Source organism: Heliangelus exortis, chromosome 21, assembly GCF_036169615.1.
Source record: "Heliangelus exortis chromosome 21, bHelExo1.hap1, whole genome shotgun sequence".
NCBI lineage: Eukaryota > Metazoa > Chordata > Aves > Apodiformes > Trochilidae > Heliangelus > Heliangelus exortis.
In genome coordinates, this window is record NC_092442.1 from 10334342 (window position 1) to 10348624 (window position 14283).

The following is a 14283-nucleotide window of genomic DNA, read 5'->3' on the forward strand; positions in this document are numbered from 1 at the left end:
GTCTTTGCACTTGAGTTCTATTTGGGCAGATGAGGAAACACAATTTGGAACAGTAAAAACAAAACCAATCCCCAAATCCTCAGGGCTTCAGGACCGCATCGCAGCATGCACTGCCACCTGGAGACAGAGAGCTCCAAGTACAGCTAAACGCAAAGGTCAGGGCTCAAAGGGAAACTCTTTTACCCCTAAATGAATTTTATTTAAGATAGCTAGCACTTCTAGTGAGTTTTCTCTGATGATAATCTATTCAGGCACAGAAAATACTCTCTTTTTAAAAAGGCATGGACTCGCATTTTTAAAGGACATTTATTATATCTTGAAAAAAATGTGAAGGCCTTAATACCCATACAATACTGCACATTTCTGTGATCATGCCATTCAGTTCACTGCTTTAATGGAAGTTTAGCAATTAGGGTGACAGGCACCTATCTTTAAATAAGACAACCATTAGTTCAAGTGCAAACTACAGGGTAGAGTGAAGATATGCCCAGAGCATGGACAGGCAAACAGAAAATATTGTGGTTCATGTTTCAAAGCCTTACAGTTCCTGTGGATAGGTTTTCCACCTGGGAGCCTATGCTGTTGTGTCTGATAATAGATTAAAACCAGACTATGAAAACATACCTATGGTCCTGACAGAGGATGATCTGAGCTTTTCTCACATTTGTAGGCTCTCAGTATAAACATCTATGCTCAGATACTAAATTCTTTCAGATGAGATGCTGGAATTCATCAGGTAAGAATGACAGACAGGGCTGTATTTATTATTTGTTAATGACTTGTACTCCACTACATTTTTATTCACAGAATTATAAAGGCTGAGAAGCCCTGTGTTGCTCAAAGCACTGGGAAGTTTGGGCTTGAAGATGAAGTTCATGATTATACAAACCAATAATTTGAACCTAGACCGTGCCTTTTACTTTACAGACACAAATAGCTTCAGAAATATCAATTTAGCTTCATGAAATCCCAATGAGATTAAACTATTTGAATTTGCATTATTTAAGAGAAAACTCCAGGAAATAAATATAATACAGTACTGGGCTTGACTGGAAGTCCTCTAAGGGTGGTTACCGATGACATTCTTGTCTTATCATTCCTCTTCTAGTTCTGTTTTTTATACTAAAAACAAAGAAAAAAAATTATTTGTGGGAATGAGCACATAACTAAAAGTAACAGTTCATACTGGCAAGGGTTTACAATCCTCTCCATGATCTACATAAAATTATCTGCTTCCTTTAACTTAGACTGCAATTTGATAGGCTTTCCCTCTACAATATAAAGTACTGCTTCTTGGCAGGCACTGTGAATCTGATCCTCCTCTCACACAGTTCAATTACCAGGTTCCCAATGAAGCAGACTACAATCTCTGTAGCAGAATCAGAATGAGGCTTTTCATAATTGTAGAGAGAATAAAATCAGATGCAGGCATGGTTATTTACTAGGCAGGAGCTGCTGGGATTTGGCTCCCGCTATAATTTTATAATCTATGACTAATCTGTTCTTGCTCCTTGCTCCTCAAAATCTCTCATTGAGATTTCATGGACTGGTAGAGAGAAAGACTTAACAGTCATTTAGTAAATTAAATCACAGATATTTGGAGCAAGCTGAACTTCTGACTTGTTTACTCTAAGAAATCCATGTTAACATGGATCTCCCCAACCAGACTTAAATCCAGGTGACTCTCAGGTGTCTTCATTCTTTTAGCTAAGAAACCCATTTGAGTGTTATCTATCAGTGCTATGATGATAGAGAGGCATACACACTGGGTGACAACTATGGCAAAAGTAAAGCAACTACCACAATTTTGCCACTATTTTGTCTAACCCTGACTTGTGCTGCCATAGGCGAGATCAGAGAAAGAAAAATAACATTTTCTGGGAGCTTTTGTAGAGCAGGAGAAAATAGATTGCACTCAGGAAAGCAGCTGATGCATATCAATAAACTGTGGCTTGCAAAATTTTATAGCTTTTTTTTCTATACGAGAGTTATAGTGGCCTTTCACTGCTAACATGAAATAGAATTCTTCACAGAAACAAAGATTTATATAGAGAGCAACTTAAAGCTCTCTTATATACTTACACTTATATACTTATATATATATCTCGTATATATATAAAATATACTTACACTTATCTTGAGAAAGAATTTTTAAACAAAAAACTATCACCATCCTAAATCCCTAGGGGCTAGGCATTTAATTTCACCAGACACTTCAATGTCCAGAAGAACTATTCCTAACTTGCTTTCCATTGTTTTCCCCTTTGTTCTGAACTGAGAGAGAGCAAAACTCAGACAACCCTCTGCACTTACTTTATTCATGACCCAGTCAGCATCTTCAATGGCTCTCTTAATAATCTGCTGTATTCGCTCCGGATCGTCTTCATCGGCATGAACTTTGAAACTCTGCAACAGAGTTACACTGAGTACCCAACTTAACACAACCCTTTGTTGTCAAAACAAGGGTCACTGAAATCCCAAAGAAAATATTTTAAGCAAACTGTTGATCTGAAAATGTAAAAATATACATTGTAGCACCTGGCTGTGATTATTTCCATAGCAAGTTTTGTCAAATGTAATTTCATATTGTTTTGCTCCTTTCATCCATCATCAGCAAAAAACCCTGGGAACTTCAATTCAGAAAAATTGAAATTGTCTGGTAAGATAAAACTAGGAAGACACAGGACAACGGGAATGATCTAAGGCATGAAATTACTTCCATATGAACAATTAGATGAGATTTACCCAGCAGGGGCTGTGGGGCAGGATATATAGATTAAAAAATGACTGACAAGGAACCAGGACCTTTCCCCATGAAACACATGTTTAGGTGAGCAAGGAATGATTGCTCACCCTCTTGACTGACACAGGAACTAGAGATGAAAGCCAAAGAAAACAGAAGATTTCAGACTAAAAGCAAACAAAAATAAACGCTCCAGGTATAACCCTTCAAATCCCCTAACATTTACAGCTTGCCAAAGAGTAATTTTTGAAGTTGGTACAAACTGTAGAAGAGGAAAAAAAAAATCCTGACAACACTGAATTCCCCATCATCAAATAGATGTGTTCCTCACCTGTCTGACTGCATGTCTGTAGTGCTGACGGATGCTCTCCTCAGGCAGCTGCTTACAGCACCGCAGCAGGTACCGATACAGCTGCAGAGAGCTCTTCACCAACTCAGCATTGGGCAGTGGGGCCATTCTCAAGATTTTTAGCTGCTGAAAAGAAGAAACACAAACCAAAACACCCAATGAATTTTATTAAAACCACAGCCAGCAGCATAACTTGAAGAAATTTTAGAGGAAACCACAGCACAGACTGACAGCTGGGAGTTGCTGTCACTGAGCCAAGTTTTAAAGTACAGATGTGTGCAGCTCATGCAAGAAGTTCACTCTATGATGGTAATATTAAGGTGTATGGAAATATTACAGTTTTTCTCATTTAAAAAAAGACCCCCTGTGGAAGTTGCTATCAGGACACGAAACAGCACCACAGCCCTGAGAGAGTTTTCTGCTTGAGAAGCCACAACTCAGATTGATTCAAGACTGCAGTGCTTTCCTTGAGCACCTGTAAGAGTCCAGCCACACAGGGACACTGGAGAAGGAGGACTCTCATAATACTGGAATTTAACAGTATTTCCTAATATTGTCATTGTCTCAAGAATACCAGCCTACAAATGTCAGGTTTTGACTTGAAATAGCAAGTATAAATATAGGAAAAAAAAAATTGATAAGTTTGAGATTTTCCATTTTTTCTGTAACAGGAAAAGAACAAATCTAACAAGCTTCACCTCCATAACTATACTTACATATTGTAGCAATAAGTCCATCCAAGCTATATAAAGTGCTAATCAAACACTGTAAATGACTTGTCATTTAACAGATGGCTGCCATCTGCAGAGAACTAAATTAACATTTGGAAAAAGGCACTTTTACATCATTACTTTTAAGAATAAAGATAATAAGTAAGTAACTGGATAATGAAGTAGGTGTGTGGCATTATTTTAGCACCCGTTATGATACTTACTCATCAATTGGAATATTTTTTTCTTTTTACTTAAGTAATTTCAGTCCTTTGGCCAAATTTATTTCAGAATAGGACCCCATGGCTATTGCATGCCTGGGCTGCATATTTTCACAGAGCAGCTCTTCTTGCAGTGCAGCAAATCTCCTCATTATCTACCTGTAAAATGCCCATCACAACAGGATATGCAACCTGTATTTTCAGTAAAACAAAATTCCATCTCAGTCTGTTACTAGGCAGACATAAATTAGCATGCCTCTACAGCAGTAACTAGAGCTATGCTCATGTAAAGTACTTGAGAACACTGAACATCTTTAATATTTTAAGCACAGTAAGTATGATTCTTCTGTGTGAAGAAAATTAAAGAATTTATGACAAAACCACAGTGTGTCTTATTCTTCAGGGATGGAAAGCCACAGGACAAAGTCATACCTGAGCACCTCACTGTACTGGTCTTTTTTTCTGTTCATTACAGAGAGATTGGGTGAAATCTATGTTATATTGATTTTTTTGAATCTAAAAGTAACATCTATTAAAAGAGGAGGGAACTGTTCCTGTGGCAGAGCTTCTTGTCTACAGGAAACATGTGAGAAAGAGCCTTGCCCTGTCAGCATTATTACTGTGCCCAGACTCCCCAGTCAGGGGTTTGGGCCCTATCATGGTCTGCACCATATATTCATATCTGATGAAAAAGTTTCTGCCATGAAGAATTTACAAGGCAGACTAATGACAAGTCATAAGATGAGGCGGAGTGAGGCAGATGAGCCAAGCAGGTGGGAAGGGGAGGAGGTGGCAGCAATGTGAGCCTGTTTTTGTGTAGACTAATGGAGCACACAGTATAGCTCACCACCTGCTCTCTGGTACCAACAGGCCAGTTTTATAACTGCATTTTTTTTTAAGGCCCCACAGAAACACAGTGAGTCATGGCTGATGGGTGTTATGGGAGCCCCGGAGACAACTCCAATGACACTTCAGAAAAAGCTTTTCCAGCCTCCAAGGGAAAAAGAAGGCTGTCTTAAGGAAGTGCTTAACAGAGCTATTATCTCAAGTGTTGATGATATAAATTATTAAAACTAATTCTAAGATAAACAATAGGATTAACTGCTCAAAACCTTCCAAGACTGTGCGTCAAGTTCCCCTTCCTGCTTCTTGGTACTGACACCTTTCCTTACATTTGAACAGGGAGCTCAGCTGTGACTTCACTCAACATCACTTTAGCAACACTTTCCACAGGAAAAGCCCTTTCCCCAAAGTGTTGGAGTCTACAGATTCATGACAAATTATAGTCCTAAATAAATGCTGATCACAGTGACTAACTCCCTAGTGAACAACACTCATAAAAGTTACAGGAAGCCAAATTTGACATTCTTTACCAATATGCCACATTTTTTGTGGCCACAACGAGCTGAAGGATCCACCTAGGATGCTGTGTATCCTGATTCTGAGACTGCAGTTATCAAAAGACCCAATCAAACAAAAAAATCAGCTTTTCAAATGTTCAGTTCCAGGTAACTGGAAGGCGATGATGTTGACTGGAGTAGATTTTCAAACACCCTCCTCTCAACATGCAAAATCATGATGTCTCATGGGCAAGAGAATCTGGGTTCTGTCATCAGAACCTTTCCCCTCTGCCCATGACCCCCAGCTGGCAGGCTGTGAGGAAGGTAAATCTGCAGCACTCAGGTCAGTGATGTGCCAGCAAAGCTCCCTCACCCCCAGTCCACCTTTCTCCAGGACCTTCTGAAGTTGAGCTCCACGGGGTGTGTCTGCTTTTGAATACTCACTGTGTTCCATCAGAAAAGCAGGAGAGATGAGCTAAGCCTTCACAGTGATCCCTCCTGAGAATTATTCACAGCCAAAACCTGCTTTCCATTAAGCTTTCACAAACAATTAGAAAACCATTCCTCCATCATGAGGGCAATATGTTGGCTCCACAGTGCTGCTTCAGTCTTCTTGTTCTGCTTGTTTGATTCAAGTTCTCTTCTTTCATATTTGTTAAACAAAAGCTATTAGACCCCACACACTTCAGGAACTGGATACTGTCCAAAACCCCACATACATAGGGCAGAAAGATGTTACAAAATTGGGAAATAAACTGAGAACTGGCTCTTCAAAATGGCTTCAGTCTGACTGTCCAATCACTTCCTCATTTTCCAAGCCCACCAAATGTGCTAATTATGGCTTTACCTAAAAACTTCAGCTTCAAATACAGATCAGAACAACCACAGGGTTTAAAATGTTCATCTCTTGTTTTCTTCCAATCTTTTTTCTCTAATATATTATTTTCTGTTTGCAATTAAAGCTATGCTGAGTATCAGCTCCATGCATTATTTGGTTTGGATTAATTTAATTTGGGCATTTGGGTACAGGGGGTGGTTATACTCTCAATGGTCAGCAGAGATCTTGTCATTCCCCCTCCAATCAGCAGGAATAAGCAATTCCAAAGTGTCACTCAAACAATATACAAATTACTCCCTGGCCTTTTCTTCATTGAACACAAAACCCAGCAGCAAAATGAGAATTATAACATAGATCCTGCAGTTACAAGCCTAAATTAGGTAGGATGATTCCAAGTCTGTGCCCTATTTCAAAAAATAGAAATATAATCATAGAATGGTTTAAAGCTCCTCCAGTCCAAGCCCCTTGCCATGGGCAGGGACATCTTTCAACAGATCAGGTTGCTCAAAGCCCTCTGACCTGATGGGGCAAGACCAAATAATGTAATACCAAGTAACACCCAATATAAGAGTTTGTTCCAAGGGGCTCTCAGTTTTGTTTTGGCAGACTGGACACCTCATGGGGTAACACCCCATCTGACTTCCCAGAAGCTGAAGGCCTCAGCAGGTCCCTCCAGCAGGTCAATGTACACATTAGCAGTGATATCTCTACCTATCATTCTGCCCACTATTTATCTGTAAATTACTGTATGAGTGTAAGTCCACAGTGAATAGATCCTGAGAACAGGTAAAGCTGAACTCTGCACTTGTGCACCCCATAACATTGGAGAATTTGCATAGTTACTGCTGAAATTTGCATCTTAGTGGGCACAAAAAGGACAATGAAGCATAGTAAGGATCTGCACTATTACCTTTTGTTCTGAAAACATCTCTCCCTCATTCCTACAAATGTACCCATTTTTATCTGCCAAGAAAATACCCTCGACCTCACAAAATCTGGCTATAATCCTGACTAATAATGTAAATCTTCTGATAACTTAAATATCATGCATAGCACAACAAACAAACTATCTAAACCAAGAACTGTTGAGTCAGAAATAAAATAATCTGCTAATTGTGCTTTTCTGGAATGGATGACTGTATAATGTCCTAATCAGAAGGCTGAAATCACATTTGCATTTAGATAAAGCCCTGTTTAAAAAGAGACAAGTATAAAAGGAGACACTGAGACTATTGTGGCATTTCTCAGCATTGCATAATAATTTAAACTCCTGATAATGATATTCAGATAGTGAAGCAAAGGCTGACCAAAGCCAATTAATCTTGCACTCTGCATTTGCAAGCTTGTCAATTGACCCAGTGTACAGCTGAACCCATGGTGATACTGATATGACTCTGTCACTGCTCTCAGATGGGGTTTTTTATGCTTCTGTGACTGTTTTTCAAGCAAATCTCTACGGTTCAACAGTTAGAATCTCAGTCCCTCTGGGCTAGTTAAACAGCCACCAAAGTTGTGCTTCAGGGACTGGGAGTGTTTAATTAAAGCACTGCAAGAGTTACCTGAGCTGTTGCTGTTTACAGGTTGGCTCCCCCTGCCCTCTTTCCCCCCCAGTATACAGGCTGGGGATGTGTTTTCTTCTTTCTTTAGGTTATTACATTTTTAGAGGTCTAACTTGGGAATTTATTATTCCCTATCCTAGTCAAACCTCACAATGTTTACAGACTGCTGCTACTCAGGATTCCTACTCTGTGTTTGGCTACACCAGTCCTCCCTTAACCAAGTTTCACAAGTTCCCAGCTGGAAAACACAGGAAAAGCCTATGACCCTGGGCCCTGAACTAACTGCCTCCTCTGGTTATCACACTGCACTGGGTTTTCTTTATTCCCCAGTAGGTCACAGCAGTGCTTAGTGCCCTGTGTTCAAGGCCAGCTCTGCTGCCCCAGGCAAACCACCAAGTGTCCCTCCCCACCAAGTCACATTCACTCAGAGAGCTTCTGAATATTTTGCAGCCCTGGGCCATGGGCTGCCCTGTAGATATCCCCCTTCTCCTGTGTGGGTGAGCACGTACAATGCTGAAGTCACTTTCTCATAAACACATCTCTCCAGCATGCTGGGCTTGTATTAAGATCTGCTGGTTTGATGTGATCACTTCTGACGAGCTGTGGCCTGTCATTGTTGAGGATTTTGTCCTTTCTAAATATGATCTGTAAAGCCCTACTGCATGAGTGATGAGATCCAGCCTTGTTCTGTTCACTTCTATTTCAGCTCTTCTGGTTTATGCTTTGCCAGCAGCAGGAGGTGGAGCAGCAGTGCCAGGGGGCAGTGCACAGCCTGCAGGGGGAAGCGAGCCCTGCACAACCTTAGTGCAGCACACAGGGGATTAAGAGCTGGCTAAGTGGCAGATCTCAAAAATCTCTTTGTTGACAAGGAATCCCCCTTGCTTGGACATCCTTCACTATTCAACACTATCAGCAGTTGCCTCCCTGCAAATATAATAATTGGTACAACCTGAGGATGCAAAGATTGCTAGAGCTGTACATAATGACACCATGGCAATCAGGAAAATGTGGTAAATCCCTGGATGAGTTGGGTCCCAAGCTGTGCCTTAATACACCTGAGCACTACACAAACAACTCAGAGTGCAAGTTATACCTATGCAGCAGGGAACTGTAACCTAGAAGGAGAAGTTCTGAAAAAAAACCCCAGATAGTTGTACTGAACTGCTGATACAGTGTAAAGCAACTTTTAGGCAACTGGAAATCAAACCTGCAGACCTGTAATGTGTTTTTCTTAAGATCTGAGTAAAAGCTTAAAAGACCTGTATGGTAAAGGAAAACTGACTATAGACATACATCAACATGACTATAAAAAGATACAAAACCTCTGGGGTTGGGCCATAAAAAGACACCAGATTCTTGTAATGATGAAGACCACTTACATAAATTAACTAAGCCACAGGGCAAATGTTTTACCTTACACCCCGGGCTGGTGCCACAAAGCAGAGACATGCAATACATCAAACACAAGCAAATAAAACATTTAGACTTTTGCAATCTAACACCAGTGAGGAAGTGTGCTGCCCACACTGAGGCCAGATTATCCTCTTCTGGATAATTAATAACCATACTCAGACTAATTAGAATAATATTCTTTGGAGCATGCTCACTAAATGTCAAGTTCAGGCAGCAAAGGCAGGATAGGAATCTCCCTGGTTTAGGTGTAATTTAAACTTCTCTACTTACTCTTTCCTCCAGACAATGACTTCTCCTGGCTTAAAGAAAATTCTGAAAGGCACAGTCTCCAAAGAACTTTATCTTCCCCACTGTAAACTGCTCAGTTCAGCTGCTGTCAACATGAATTCTGTTCTCAGTGGACAAATCTGTAAGTATTTACCTTTGAGATCACATGTGAATATGAATTGAGTTATATCTTGGTTCCATGAGCTTTAAAGTAAAACTGCCTGTTCCTTCATTTCTTGAAAATACTGTATTTTGAAATGTTTTAGTGCTTAGTTCCAGTTTAACAATTGTGGTTCCCCCTCCTACTTTATGATAGAATAACAACTTTCTGGCTACTCTTTGAATATGCAAATTGTTTATAAACTTCCAACTGGGCACAACACAAGTTACCATAAATTTTGTTAATGGACTGGTACCCCATTGGCTTAACAAGGTATGAAGGCTCTTTGGAAGGGCACAAATATGATTGATTAATGAAAACATTAATTCTGTGAACCATGGGTCATATAAGCATGGGAAGAATATTAAGTCTTACACAAAGTTTTGTCATGGTTCCTAACTTGATTCAGGTAGGACTGGAACTTTCAAATTCAAAAAGGAATATAGGTCACTCTGACCTTCACTGACTAAAGATTAATAAAACCCTCTTAGGGTTTTTAAGTTAAGAATGCCTCACATATACCTCATAACATTCCCTTAGTGCAAACATCATATCCAGCCTACAAGGGAACAAACCCCCAGTATAACAGAGCTTTCCAGTGCCACCTCTCATTACACCCATCTTCTGCAGCACAACCTCCCCAGTCCTAACAACACCCACCTAATCCCCAGACTAATGAGGATGGCACTTGCACAAGGCCCTGCTATCTGCAGCTCACCCTGTAACTGTCCTTCCCCATTCACATGATCCTGTACAGCAGCATCAAGAACAACTTGCTGCCTCATTATTTCAAATCCACACCTGCTGAAATTTAACATCCTCCAGTTCTTTGCTCTCAATCCAAGTAATAATCTGAGCCAAGACCTTCCCTGGCACAAACCCTGTTGTTGGGGGAATTATACCATGGATGAATTTGGCCCACCACATCTTGAACAGATACACTGGTAAATGTTTAGAGCAGCAGCATTACAGAACATTTAAGTCCAGGAATCTTTAGCCTCTTAAGGGGGATTTTAACTTGTAGAGTTCACTAATCAGGGATTGTTACCATACCAACAGCTAATCATGTGGGCAGATGCCCATCATATCTTAGATAAATTTCTGAGGTCTTAAAGCTGTATCTTAATTTTTTTCTGAAAACTTTACTGTCACTCTCTGCAGCCTAGCCCAGCTGAAAGAGAACATGCTTCATCAGCACTCTTCAAATTTTCACTTCTTCCCCTGCCTTTTGGATATTTTTTGTCATTGAGCCAAGATGATATACCAGAAAAAAACTCTATAGGACCCTCTAGAACATTTGTTTTTGGAAGAGCAGAGGTTGCTTTTAGTTGATTACACAGCACATACCAACTGCACTGAGTGATCTGCATGAGATGAAGTTAGGGGAAAAAAATGCTAATGTGTTATTGTCTATAGAGGTAAATTCAAGCCAAACCTTTTGGTCTGAGTGTCCAGCTCAGAGTCCTTGCTACAACAGATGAAAACAAGCATGCTGCTCTTTGTGGGAAGCAATCGGAAGGAATTGTGCTACTGACTGTCTTGCACAGTGGCTCACAACAGCATCCCTAATTCCAAAAGCTATCCTCTGAATCTCTGGAACTCATGTCTTAATTCTTTTTGATACATGTCTGCTAAGCCAGGTTCAATATGCTCTGCGTGTCTGTACATGATTATTCTATCTTTCTGGTTTTGACTGGAGTGATTAAAATATTTCCTTTTTCCTAAAGTATCTGGATGTTGATAAAGAATGCCCCAGCATTCTTTTCCCTTTGCATCTTACAGCACGTTTATCAACACCTGTCTGAATGACTGAGTGTGGCAGGGCAGCTTTAACTGGCAAAAGCACTTGATAGAAATGGAGCTGCCTTAGGTTTCATCCATGAATCAGATTTGTTTACATTTTGTGAAACCTCAGGAAAAGGGGGATAAAAGCTTTGGTTCAATTGAAGTCATGTTGTTAACCTCCAGTGCTAATAATTAACTCAATTATGCTGAATTAATTTGATGTAATTATTGGTGATGGCACAAAGACGGTGGCCCAGAGAAAGTTTGAGAGACAGGAGGAACAGAAGTCTTAACAATACAAAATACCCCATAAATAGCATCTTTTTTTTTGCCAGAATGAATCAAAGACACAAAACGAGTTCATTACAGTCATCTGGCTTCACTCAACCCTCCAAATTACCCCAATACCCAGACAAATAGCTGTGAAATCCAGCAAGTGAACTAGAATTAAAACATGCCCTGACGAATTTGACACAGCACTTGGCCTAAGTGTCTTTCCCATCCTATTATCTAAACAATACAGGTTTAATAATATATTTAAGAGAGCCACAAAGCTTTTCCTTTAACTGAAGACATTAATTAAGAACATTTTCATGTTGTGTTGTCAGTTGGGTGGGTTTTTTTATGAACAATCTCAAGCATGCTTATGGAGTCTTTTCATTGGATCTGCAGTTTTTATCAGTATTTTCAGACTTATTCAGTTCATAACAAACAAACTTCAGCTGTAAAAACAAACATCTATCCTTCTCCTTCTCCATTTAATATTTCTGTGATTTGCTTTGAAAAAGTATTACAGAAATGCATTTGTTGCTATGAAAATATATATATTTTACTGAGTCCTTTTTTAATTCTCATCTACTAAAAAAAAAAGAGATATTTTGAGTAAGGCCTATTGGAACTCTGAATTCCTCCTAGGCTACTACAATTTAATACACTAAATACCTGTAAAATAATTCTTCTACATATGCAATCACAAAGGAAAGAGCAGGCAGCACACCCTGAGCCAAGCTGGAGGGAAACATGGACAGTAACTTTTTTAGCCAGCACAGAAGGAACAACAGGACATTTTATCTGGTCTCACAGAGTCTAAAACCACTTCACACCAATCTGACACTGCAAAGGGTGTTTGTGTAAATGAGTTCATCAGCTTCTCCCTGGCACCAGCCCACGCCTCCATCCACAGCTCCCTCTTCTCACACCCCCAGCCTTGCTTTTCCTTTCTGTCGTCACAGACTTGATTTTCCCTTTCATGGATTTTTGCTTGAAAAAGCATCACTGCCTCAATTGTCTATTTTCAGCCTATATTTAAGAAAACCCTTTGGTTCCATTTGTAGTCACATCCTGTCTCAGCCTCCCCCTCTTTTTGTTCCTAAATATAAGGCTGATGCAATTTGATGTGACATGACAAAATAGCACATTTGCATCGGCAGAAACTTTCTCTCAACAGCAGTAATTAAAGGGAGTAGATGAGACATTGCTGAAATTAGTGTTTACTTAGCCTGGAAAGAAAAGGCTTGAAGAGGACTTGAGAGGGATGTTCAAGTGTGTCACAAACATGGAATGGATCGATGAGTGCCTTCTCTTACATGCCTCCCTACTGCAAGAGCAAATGGTCATTCAAACAACATAATCGATATAAAGAGATTAAAAAAAATAGAGATTTCTGTAGACCATATTCCTAACAATGGAAATCATTTAGTGTGTTCCTTTGGATTATAAATAGTACAAAGACACATATGACAAGGTCACTGAATCTCTCAGAGCACAGGCTCTCCCAAACCGAGTGGGAGAGAACTGAGAGATCTCATTGACTGCAGTAAAACATGGTGCTTAAATATCTTCATTTTTGAGCTGAGATGCATCACCAGCAGGTAAGTACTCACCTTCCCCTACTACAGAGATTTTTGTTAGCTGTCAGAGACAGGAATTCAGAAATGGCAGCCCAGGGCTCTAAATGCTGACTTCTTACCCATCCCCACAACACTTTCAATCATTTACTGTGATGGGTGTTGCTGAATGGATACACTGCAGGTACCTGACAGGGCAGACACTGCCAGCTCCCTGCACTGTGTCCATCATGGATGAGAGCAGGAGAAGGCACTGCTGAGAGAAGGCAACAGTTGGAAGTCGAAGATTTTTTTCCTGAGTTTTAGAAAGCAAGTTTACTTTACTGGATCCATGTGAAGAATTCATGGAAAAGTCTGATGGATGTTCCATAGGCCAGAGGATTTAACAGATATGTAATGCTTTGAAGTGAAACTTCCTGCTTTCAGGAGAATCTTCCTTCTCTTCTTGTTCACATGAGGCTATTCTTTTCAATCCATCTGTGATTGGCACTACCACTCTGCTTAAAACTGGCAGGCCACACTTTAAGCAGGCTCATTTCCATCCTATCACAGATGGCATCAAGAACAGGGTGGGCCAGAAAAAAATTAGTTTGCATATTATGCTTCAGTTTTTATGGGTCAGATTACCAGTGAAAGCCATCAAAATGGCAACCCATATGTGATGTGTCTGCCATTGGAACTGAAGTGATACACCATCCCAATCTTAACATGGCTGGTTAGAAAGCACTTTGATTCACCATCCATTAATGTCTGATATTTAGAAGTAAAAAGCTATTTCCCTTTCTTGGAAAATTTTTATTTTGACAAATCAAGAAAACAGCCTTGGTGAACCAAAAAGGAAAAGATGTTATCACATCTTCATTCCTGAACCACTGCATGGGCAAGGCTCTCTTGGCAGAAGGAGCTCAGCATCTTTGCCAAATATTCACTCAATAAGTGAGCCAGGTGCAGATGTTGGCTATGCAATTTTGTCTGGCTTCTTTGTTCTACAAGCCAGAAAACTGTTCCCACAGCTTTGGGGGGAAAATGGGGGCATGAAGAGCTCTTTGCA

At 40.0% G+C, this 14283-nt stretch overlaps 1 protein-coding gene across 16 annotated transcripts in view; it reads right to left on the reverse strand.

Annotated features, from left to right (window-relative positions):
- Window positions 1-14283, reverse strand: part of LYRM9 (LYR motif containing 9) — a 29891-nt gene that overhangs the window by 5665 nt on the left and 9943 nt on the right. For 7 of the 16 annotated variants that reach the window (XM_071765331.1, XM_071765334.1, XM_071765330.1 and 4 more), the window contains 3 exons: window positions 3075-3218; window positions 2314-2406; window positions 288-1122 (listed from right to left, as the gene is read on the reverse strand). In XM_071765331.1, coding sequence (XP_071621432.1) covers window positions 1105-1122; window positions 2314-2406; window positions 3075-3200 — 237 coding nt within the window. In that variant the 5' untranslated portion in view covers window positions 3201-3218 and the 3' untranslated portion in view covers window positions 288-1104. Of the gene's footprint in view, window positions 1-287; window positions 1123-2313; window positions 2407-3074; window positions 3219-4026; window positions 4216-9443; window positions 9654-14283 lie in introns of those variants that run through there. The other 9 variants (XM_071765341.1, XM_071765340.1, XM_071765335.1 and 6 more) reach the window with 5 other exon arrangements.